The sequence below is a fragment of the Capsella rubella genome, unplaced genomic scaffold (genome assembly GCF_000375325.1).
Source record: "Capsella rubella cultivar Monte Gargano unplaced genomic scaffold, Caprub1_0 scaffold_6, whole genome shotgun sequence".
Classification (NCBI taxonomy): domain Eukaryota; kingdom Viridiplantae; phylum Streptophyta; class Magnoliopsida; order Brassicales; family Brassicaceae; genus Capsella; species Capsella rubella.
In genome coordinates this window covers 2,269,649-2,280,473 of record NW_006238918.1, presented here as the reverse complement: position 1 = coordinate 2,280,473, position 10,825 = coordinate 2,269,649, and the positions used below count along the sequence as shown (strand labels likewise).

The following is a 10,825-nucleotide window of genomic DNA, read 5'->3' as shown; positions in this document are numbered from 1 at the left end:
ATTTTTAGTGGTTGTTTTGATAAAGTTTGAAAAGGGAGTAAATTTAAAAAGTGATATTTTTAAAGGGGTATTTTTTAAATTCTCCCAATATCATTCCTATTTTTATCATTAACAATATTATTTTTTTATCAAAAAATACTTAAAAGTACTAAAGAAAATTACTATCAAAATTGATTAATTCAACAATTAATCAACGAATAAATTCAAAAGATATGAATGTATGCTTCTATTGTATGATTTAAATAAATAACATGTAAAAATGTCATAAGCATTAAAATTTATTTAATCTATTTTTTTATAAATAATAAATAAATTAAAATAATTAAATAAATATACAACAACCCGCGCATATGCGCGGGACATTACCTAGTATATATATAAGAGAAGGAGAAGAAAGAGAGCAGCAGAGAGTTCCCACATGTCTTCTTTCCCTTTTAGGAATGTATAAGCTTTTTCCCTTTGGGATCTGTTTCCATATTCTAAACACATTACAAATACTTGCCTGATTAGATTATTACTAAACTCATTATGATACATACCTGATTAGATTATTACTAAAATGAAAATTTACTTTGTTTTCTTGCAGAAATTGTTTGAAAAATCAACCTTAAAGAAAAAAGAAAACTTTAATTTTTCTTGCAGAAATTATAATAAGTGAGAAAGGTTTGATTATAAGGGTAAGTGGACCACATAACTTGCAGTTAATTCATTACGGCTCGAACTCAGACCATAATAATATGGTCAGACACAACAAAAAAAAAAGTGGAGCTGCCTGGCGCCTGCTATTATGTTATTAGATGATGGCTTTATACAGAAATTTATAAAAATGGAAATGTGATTTGAAATTAAACTCATGCAGACGAGAGCTCTCTGCAAACGAAAGATACCGACGTAGCAAAAGCCGAATTTGGCAATGTTTTCGAAATGGGCGCATCACTGAAACCAAACCCACTTTGGGTCCGATTCATTGAGTTGGGTTATACATTAACTTGTTTTTCTTTTGATTTCTTCTTCTTCCCTTTTTTTCTTATTTATTTAAGAGAAAACTAAAGTAATAATGTATGAGTATTATATTTTAGTTATTAGCAGATGAAACCGACGTAGACTTGTGTTGTCAGATTTTTTTTTATATTGTTGAAGTTGTTTGTTTGACTTGTTATTCTTTGGGTTGAAAATCACAAGGAAACGTTCGATATTTCAACAATATATGTTACAACAAATAACAGATGGGTCTATGAATACAAAGATTTTGCAAAATGACCCCATCATTATGGTGATAATTACATATCTTTCCACCATAATTTGATAACTGCAGCCTCTCCAAACTCGAAACAAACCTAAAAAGAAGAAGAAGACTCTGTGTGGCTCATCCCATTTTTAAAAGTAAGAAATGATGATGGAGACATATGCTCTCTCTCTCTCTGTACATTGGAATAATGTTTGTTTATGATCACGTCAAGCATTGATCTCGGAGTTGCATTGGTTCTCTCTGCTGCAGCTTCTTCTTCCCCAGAACATGCTTGAACAAGTTGTTGTCTTCCCAAGCCTTTGCCCTTCTTCTATCTTCTCCTGCTCACTTGCTGTTCTTGAAGGAGACGATTCGCCCTGTTCTTCGCTATGCCTCTCTGCTGTTCCATGTGTCTCAAAGTTTGGACATGTTCCTTCGTTGCAGGTGCACATCGGAATGTTGACTGAAGGGAATGGGCTACACGTTACCGGACAGAACATATCAGACGAAACCGAAGCTGCCCTCGTCTTGCTGCTACGCTGTTCTGTTGTTGTTGGGCATGTCGGTGATGATTGATCTGTTGTGTCTCCCGTGTGAAGCATACATGGTGCACAGAACCCGAGTGACATAGGTAACTTCATTTCTCTGTTTAGGGAGCTTGGGAGCCGTTTAAACGAGACAATCCCGTGTCTACAAAGAGGGCAAGGGATTGACCCAGGCGGGTCAACTGTAACCGAGGGAACATTGCTCGAAGAGCAGAGGTATAACGCACATCTCACACATAGCTGATGCTCACAACCTGAAACACAAAACCCTCAACTTTTAGAGGACTTTAATAAACATGTCTAAAAGGGTATGACAAAAATTTAAACCGAACCTTCAGCAGCAACTGTGCATGTTCTTTCCAGGCAAACCGCACAGATATCAACCTCATCTGCAATGGTTGCAGACTGCAACCCGAACTCTCTGCAAGTAAATAGTCATACAAGAAGAGAAACCACCTGAGTCACATTGAAGCCAGAGTTTTGTTCTTAAAACTCAGATGGGGGTTTCTTCATTACCTTGCGATGTTGAGTATACTCAAAAGGGGCAATGATAAGTACTTGGAATGAGGAAACGCTGGAATGACAACATCCGATATTGGCGAAAGCAACGGTTCTAACCAATGACGGCTCCACATCCGTGCTATGTCAATAGGTAGCCACCTACAAACATTTTTTTGAAAGAAAAAAAAAAGTTTATATCTTAACAACGTCAAACATTTCCCTGAAACTGGTTCTGAACATGAAATGAAACATTAGAAGATTGTGATGGAATAACTTACCCGTTGCAGTTCAATGTCATCTTTCTTGCACCTCTTGCAAGAAGAATCTATTGAGAAACAAAGAAAATGAAGATTCTCACAACTCTTTTGTCTCCACAATACCAAAGCAAAAAAAGTGAGCTTAGTAATATTGTTAGTACCTGACAACATTTCAGATTCCCACCACAAGCGGCATAGTGTAAAGGCGTGCTTCCAGCTCCTGAAACGAAACAGAAGAGTTCAAGACTATTATAAAAATAATCTTATAGGCAAGAAAATAAATGGCGGATTGAGAGCTGAGACCAATCATATCCATAGATGTTCCATAATGAAATGTCACAGCGGAAACATTTGCTTCAAGATCAAGCAAAAGCTGCACACAGTCAAATAATCCATTCAAGGCAGCCATGTGAAGAGCAGTGATTCCACCATCAGCTGCCTTATTCACAAATTTAGACAATGCGCTGCACCATAAAACAATTACTTTTGTTGGAGCTAACCATGCAATTAACCAAACCTTACAAACATAGAAGAAAGATAGATTCCAAACAAAAACCTTTGCTCGGATTTGTTTTTCGCAGTGACCACACCAGTATCAGGAAGTGAGTTAAGTTTATCACTGGGTACAAAGTCAGCCAAGACAAGTCTAATACATCTGGCATGACCATTCACAGCAGCGAAATGAAGCGCTGTTCTTCCAGCTAAATAATCAGCTCTAGTAACCTTGAGAAAAGAAAGATTTATATAAGAGGTCAATAAGAAATAATAAAAAAACTGAAACTAAGTCTAACAACTAGTGATGAAAACAACTCACATTGCATCGGAAAAGCAGAAGAGTCTGCACAACTTCCCAATGTCCGTATCTACAAGCTTGCATCAATGCCGTCTGAAACAGAATCAGTAACCAACTGAGCATATTCTTAGCTTTTAGAGGATTCACTGAAGGACTCGAATTAGTATCCGTAAACTCGTGTAATTAGAAAAGTTGGATTACTTAGCCTAGTAGCTCAAACTTAGCCAAAGATTTCACATTTCACTATTCATACAAATCCCTAATTCTAGTGGAAAGAATCGAACTTGAATCGATGAATCAGCAGAGAATGAGCTAAACAGTTTACAAATCCGAAAAAAAACAAGTTGAATCTCGAATACCTGGCCGCAATAATTTCTGGAATTCACATCAGCTCCATTCTCGAGCAACAGCCCGACGATCTAACATGACAAGGGAAAAAAACGAAAACTTAACATCTGAAAAAAGAAGAAAGATTTAGACCAAAGTAAAGATTGAAAAACAAAGGAACCTCGTTATGGCCTTTGGCAGCTGCGAAATGCAAAGGAGAATTGAGACCACCGAAAGTAGAATACTTGGCGAGACAAGGATTACAATCAAGAAGCATCTTCGCCTCCACGAAATCCCCATCTCTCGCCGCCGACACCAATCTCTCGCCGGACGCCGAGCACCCAAATGAATTCCCCATCTATCTAGCTCTCTTTCTCTTTTTCTATATCTATCTAGCTTCTTCTTTCAACAGATGAGAATCTAATCCCTCTAGTCTCAAAACCTCAAATCCAATTGGATGTGACGATAAATTAGGTCAACCGTCGTGGAAAGATACACAGGGATGAAAGAATCTGCGATTTGATATTTAGATATAGAAATACTGAAACAGCACGCGAACTCTCTCTCTCTCTCTAATTTTGTCTGTATGAGACAAAAAGAAAGACAAGGAAGATGCAGGCGAAACATTTAACTTCAATTTACTATTTTACCCCTCAATCTCCACTTTCACTTGTCCCACTTATCCACGTGGCGTCTTCGTGATTCATCTTCCACTTTTTGCTTCCTTCTTAAATATATAAAAGAAAGAAATATGGAGCTACATATGGTGTTTAATGATCGATCATATAAAAATACATCAAATTCTAAGATTAGAGAAAAGAAAGAACATGACCACCATTTATTTGCTATCTTTTTAAAGATAGACATAACATAGTTTATAGAAATAAAGTTCAAATACCAAATCCCAAACTCTTGAAACGAAATTAACATCAATAAAACATAATAAAGAACTTAAGAAGCTATAAAGCTTTAACGATAGGTGGAAAACGCATTTCGGACGTTTCCTAGAGTATCAGTGACCATACTCTTAATATAGCTCATCAACTCTTCCGAGTTTGTGACACTGGTTTGGTAGGTCTTTACTTGATATGCAGCCGACACGAGACTTCCTTGTAATCCATGTGGCATCATCGTGAATCCGCAAGGCAAAAGTTTGATGTCGGACAAGTCTCCACCGTTTATTACAGCCGTAAAATATGGTGCTTCTATGCAAGCGTAGATTATCATTGCCCCTGATGCGTCCAAGTATGTTTCTTGAATCATATACCACTCTGTAGAACTAGTCCACTGTAATATAATTAAGTAAACTCTATTTATAAGTAAATGCTCAATAACTAGACAACTAAATCGTATGAAACTGGTTACATACCTCAATGCTGAAAACAGAAACTTCATTTCCTGGACTTGGAGATCTTTTGATACGGATAAGCTCTTTCATATCTCTAACAGAGTTCAGATGTTTCCATATATCTTGTTTTTTCGCACGGTTGATTAACCCAAAAATGACTTCTGGTGTAGCTTGCATTCTTGTCATACCAGTAGCACTAATGAAAACGCAAGGGATCCCTTTCATGTCTCGACTTTCTCGGTTGAACATTCTAATCTTACTGACCGAAGATCCAATTGTACCGAGGCGCTTCCACTTTTGTCTTGGTGTCCCGCAAACTCCCGTACAAAATGCGTAAACCATAGATGTAGATAGGTTAAGCAAGTTCGTATGACATATCGGGCCGAATACTACAAGCGATAAAACACATGGTTAGTGTAAGAACTTAGCTAAAATTGCTAAGCATAAAATAAGAAGAAAATCAAAATAAAAAATAAAAAATTAATACTTTGAATTTGGTGACCAAGTGAAGAAATCGAAATAGACCAAATGTTGTAGCAATGCTTTTGAAGAGCAGCAAGCCATCTATATGCACCAAACGCTGAATTTGATATGAAAATGTTTCTGACTTCTTCTTCCTTATAAACCCAGTGGTCGAGAACAGTGACCTACAAATAATAATTAAGTCATATATATTGAAGCTAAACATTACATGTAACGAGACTTATGAAAACTGAAATATACCTTGGAGATACCGTTGGCTACACGCTGGACAAGATATCCAGAAGGAAATCTCATGAAATTGGGGCGTGAGTGTCGTTCATATGAGCTAAAATACATAGAGATATATGCGATAACCCATGTATCATTCTCAATATGCATTGAGCGTCGAAGAAGCTTCACATTTCGAGTTTGAATTAACGGAGAGATTTGTGGCATAAAATCCACATTAAGCTACAATAATACAGATATAAATGATCATTAATTGTGAATTCCTAAAATTATAAAAAAAAAAAAAAAGTTAAATGTTTAGTACCAATTGAAATAATCGATGGTGAGATTCCATAGACACATCGGCGATGATTGATGGAAAGATTTTTTGCCAATTCACCTAAATAAACAAAGAAGATGATAAAGAAAAGGAAAATTAGATAGTATGATGATTTCATGTAGCTGATCATACTTACATGATTCGTAAGATTTTCCACAAGCAACGAAGCATCGAAGGGGACCAATGCAGAAGCTCTTGAGACCTCATGTACAAACCCAGGTGCATTTCTTGCAAACCAAGGAAAACATATAGAGTAATACTCGTCAAGATTTAGTCTCTCGTTACTTGTCCACATCGGAGTTCCTTGTCTCGAAAGAGAAACAACTTCTTTGAGTGAAAGTGAAGTCATAACTGCCACTGCGTAATGCCATTTCGACATAGATGCACCAACTGTAGGATAAAGGCTTCTAAATGAACTTAACCTCATTATAAAGCAAGTCAATGTATCAATCTCTGACCGGAGAAGAGCATTCTCCAATGATAGTTCACTTTCTTCAGTTGAAACGATGGGCCCATCACAAGATAAACAGATAGATGGAGATGAAGAGTTTAAGGCCTGAACCATGGCCATGTTCTCTGCCCTCAACAAATCATTATGTTGTTGTAGAAAGATCCTCATTTGATGATGATAATGGTACATATTTCACCTTTGAATCCATTACAAGAAAAAAATTAGTTAAACAATAGGTTTTCCTATTTTCCCTTCTCATAAAAATTGTTATTCCAAAACATGCAATAACATTTTGATATGCCATTTTAAAGATATATAGTAGCTAAGATGAAATTCAATATTTGATTTCGCTTAAAATCACAAATAACCGGTCAGTAGATCAAAATAAATAAAAAATTCATAATCATTGAACCTAAATTGAAAAGACTTGAAACTATAGTCAAAGATTTAATAAATTGTACCTACCTTGATGATTTCAATGAACTCCTCAAATGAAGAATATGTAGATATGAAACTTCAATGAAGTATTCTCTACTATTAAAGGGATATATAAATAAGTATACACATTAATTTTTCTTACAAAGAATAAAATCCTAGAAACATATTGTTATGCTATTTGAAGCATCTATAGTAATCAAGATACAAGCATAAGATCTGAAATATGGTGGATATCTAATCAATGGATCACAAATAGTTGGTTAAATTTTTATAGCAATCGGAAGACCCTATTGAAAAGACTCGAAACTTTAGTTGAAGATTTTTAAAAATTGTACCTTGAAGTTTTCACAGAACTCCTCCAACAATGAATCTGTAGATCTGAAGTTTCAGCAATTGCATGAGTGACTGAGTAATCTCCGAGACCATTACATATATATAAACGACAACACACAAAAGTAATAAAAATTAATTGCGGACGGTTATAAAATTAATTAAACATATTTTATTATCTTATTAAATGACACATTCACGAGATTCATATTTTTTTGACAAAATTGAGACAAATGGTCATCAATATTTATGGTAAAATTGGATTCCCCACCAAATGAACTTTTTCTTCTTTTATAGTTAATGATTATTATTTTAAAAATATGATATAATAATAATGTAATTATTTAATAATAGTTAATGAACGAGTGTAACATGATTTATCGGGGGTGCGTTTGTAACAGCCAATTATATATTATATATTGACCGAAAGGCAAGACGAAGCTAACGATGGAATCTGGAAACTCTTGGAAGGAGGTTATCCCTTCTGGCTCTCGTGTCTTTTACACATCAATTAGAAGGATAGCTTTCACTTACAAATTCTGACAGCATATCCTACATATGGCATTATGAGTATTTTGTAGGTACTAAATCAGTCGTGTCAATATGTCGTGCAAAAACCACAACTGCCCAATACACATAACCTATGATGTGATGGACCCTAAGCAAATCAAACTCCCACCCATCTTCATATTCATTTCCAAAATCAAATTTATAAATCAAATTACTTCACCTCATTTCTGTTTGTGTCTTCAAAACATAATTATCTTGGATATCTCAATTTATATTGTGCACTATTCGAACATTTTCATTTTTAACACCGAAATGGAGTAGGGTTGAAGAAAACCCCAATTTACTTTCTGAAGAAAGAAAATGTAGAAGTAGTTTGAAAATGCTCTTGACTTGCTTAAGCTACAAAATGGTTCCTTTAAAATTAAATTTGTTGAAATGTTAATGTGAAAATTTTGTATATTCAACCAATATTCAAATCATTCATCTGCAAAAAAAAAATATATATATATATATATATATATATATATATATTTAAACGAGTTGAACACTTTGCATAAATTTGTTAAATATTTTAGTTTTTAGAGTTAAATAAGATGAATCATTTTTCAACTATTTCATCTCAAGTAGTGAAAAATAAGTTGAATGTTCATCAAACTCTTTTAATTTAATATTTTGTGTTAACCATTTGGCAGCCCTAGAATCATCGTACATGGTATCTCTATAAATATTTTATGTCAACCTACAAATAAAGTACTCGTTGATTTGTTGATTAATAATATAAAATCTTATATAAATGTAAAATATGATCCCAATCAGCTTGAGTGGAAATCTTTTTTCTCTTAAAAAGTTATTAACAAAAATTTAAAACAATGTGTCGAATATTCGTAATAAACACTTTAATTTCCAAAACGATCGACTGGAAACCTTTTTCTCTTAAGAAGTCTAAAGAAAAACGAAACAAAGAGTAAAAAAATATTTTTTAAAAACAAAAAGAAGAAAACAAAATACTCATATTTTGTTTTATCAAAAAGAAAAAATACTCATATTATGATGTCACATCACAGCTTTCGCGTGACAAAGCAATTTAGGGAATCCAGCGCACGTTAGGTCCGTTATGATACACTGCACAATAGACACCGATACACACGTACCACAAAAAGAAAAAACGGACATTGACACGTGTAACTATTTAATTAGTTAATAGAAACCCACTTTTGTCACCCACTCTCAAATTAAGGTTTCCTTTTTTTTAACTCTTCTTTCTTACCGCCCTTCAATATCAAAACAATAAACAAATTACAGAGAAGAGAGACAGAGAGAGATCACTAATCATGGCTGTCGGAGATGATGATCTGGAGAACCGAATGTCGGCGAAAGATCGAGGGATCGGAAGCAGAGGCGGTGATCGGAATCGAATCGGGCCACCGCCTATGCCGGTAGCTTTGGCATCGTCTACTGAATTTGGCGATAACGCGTTGTCTTCGCAGTGGACGTCGTGGCTTGTTCCGGTGTTCGTTGCGGCTAACGTTGCGCTCTTCGTCGTCGCGATGTTCGTTAATAACTGTCCAGAGCATTTCGAGTCTCACCGTCTCAGAGGCCACTGTGTTGCCAAGTTCCTTGGGAGACTCTCCTTCGAGCCTCTCCGGAGTAATCCTCTCTTTGGTCCGTCTTCTAACACGTACGTTTCATCCCAATTTTTTTTTTTATTTGGTTCTCGATGATTTAGGGTTCGTGTGTGTATTACTACGTTTTTCATGTTCTGTTTCAGATTTTTTATTTTATTTGTGTCGGTTACTATGTCATCCTAGTATCATTGATTTAGTTAGGTGTTGAAATTTGAGATGTAAGTGATTTAGTTATGTGAATTTAAGAGACAAAACTTTTGACTTGATTATGTTTGGTTGATGATATATATAATACTTATGAAGATTGGAGAAGTTAGGAGCACTTGAGTGGAGCAAAGTTGTGGAGAAGAAGGAAGGTTGGCGTCTCCTGACATGTATATGGTTACACGCCGGTGTTATACATCTTGCAGCTAATATGCTAAGCCTCATCTTCATCGGTATCCGCCTCGAGCAGCAGTTTGGTTTTGGTATGCATTCCTTGTTGATTTACCCTTACAAGATTTTATAAACTTTCAGAAAATCTCTAGTCTTAATGTAATTCTATTGTTTAGAAATCTGAATCTTGGTTTTTTGCAGTTAGAATCGGAGTTATTTACCTGTTATCAGGAATTGGAGGGAGCATACTGTCCTCGTTGTTTATCAGAAACAGTATCTCTGTTGGAGCTTCTGGTGCTCTTTTTGGCCTCCTTGGTTCAATGCTTTCTGAACTTTTCACCAACTGGACTATCTACTCCAATAAGGTAATATATCATTGTTGGTTCTTGCTCATGCCTTGCTGTTTATGATCTGAAGAATTTGACTTTGGCTATTCTGGTGCAGGTTGCTGCACTCCTGACACTTGTGTTTGTCATATTGATAAACTTGGCAATTGGGATTCTGCCCCATGTTGACAACTTTGCTCATGTGGGTGGATTTATGACGGGGTTTCTCCTCGGTTTCATTCTCTTAGCTCGTCCCCAGTTCAAGTGGTTAGCAAGAGATCACATGCCACAAGGCACACCTCTGAGATACAAGTACAAGCCTTACCAATACTTATTGTGGCTCCTATCTCTCGCTCTATTGGTTGCAGGGTAAGTTTTGCAGCCACTCTGTCATTTCAATGTTGAAAATGTCCAATGTTATACTAAATATTTGTGGGGTTGGTACAGGTTCGTGGTGGCGCTGGTGATGCTATTCCGAGGAGAAAACGGCAATGATCACTGCCACTGGTGTCGCTACCTGCGCTGTGTTCCCACCTCAAAATGGCGTTGTGATGATATTTGATAAGTAAAGCAACATGTTTTTACTTTGTAAATGCTTATATAGAGACAACCTTTATCATCTCATTTTTTAGTGTTTCAGTATATTGTGTGAATTCTTCTTTATGTGTGTGTGACTTTTATTGAGATTTTTTACCGGAAGAATAGTTTGTTTAATAGGAAGGGTTATATCAATCAATTACA

At 35.6% G+C, this 10,825-nt stretch overlaps 3 protein-coding genes across 3 annotated transcripts; 1 reads left to right on the top strand and 2 right to left on the bottom strand.

The window, feature by feature from the left end:
• Window positions 1-1,168: 1,168 nt before the first annotated feature.
• Window positions 1,169-4,238, bottom strand: LOC17881093 (E3 ubiquitin-protein ligase XBAT33). Its single transcript, XM_006287467.2, has 10 exons — window positions 3,833-4,238; window positions 3,684-3,743; window positions 3,346-3,417; window positions 3,088-3,254; window positions 2,835-2,995; window positions 2,693-2,751; window positions 2,553-2,599; window positions 2,290-2,433; window positions 2,106-2,194; window positions 1,169-2,027 (listed from the first exon to the last, which is right to left on the bottom strand). The coding sequence occupies exons 1-10, from the start codon at window positions 4,007-4,009 to the stop codon at window positions 1,456-1,458; spliced, it is 1,548 nt and encodes a 515-aa protein (XP_006287529.1). The 5' UTR covers window positions 4,010-4,238; the 3' UTR covers window positions 1,169-1,455.
• A 194-nt stretch (window positions 4,239-4,432) lies between these two features.
• On the bottom strand, window positions 4,433-7,356 carry LOC17881788 (homeobox-leucine zipper protein ANTHOCYANINLESS 2). The gene is made up of 7 exons (XM_023780491.1): window positions 7,254-7,356; window positions 6,166-6,676; window positions 6,015-6,089; window positions 5,723-5,932; window positions 5,487-5,646; window positions 5,021-5,388; window positions 4,433-4,938 (listed from the first exon to the last, which is right to left on the bottom strand). Exons 2-7 carry the CDS (start codon window positions 6,667-6,669, stop codon window positions 4,621-4,623), a joined length of 1,635 nt encoding a protein of 544 aa, XP_023636259.1. The 5' UTR covers window positions 6,670-6,676; window positions 7,254-7,356; the 3' UTR covers window positions 4,433-4,620.
• A 1,664-nt stretch (window positions 7,357-9,020) lies between these two features.
• LOC17883815 (RHOMBOID-like protein 3) lies at window positions 9,021-10,798 on the top strand. Its single transcript, XM_006288029.2, has 5 exons — window positions 9,021-9,436; window positions 9,687-9,850; window positions 9,960-10,123; window positions 10,203-10,453; window positions 10,532-10,798. Exons 1-5 carry the CDS (start codon window positions 9,090-9,092, stop codon window positions 10,644-10,646), a joined length of 1,041 nt encoding a protein of 346 aa, XP_006288091.1. The 5' UTR covers window positions 9,021-9,089; the 3' UTR covers window positions 10,647-10,798.
• The last annotated feature ends 27 nt before the right edge of the window (window positions 10,799-10,825 follow it).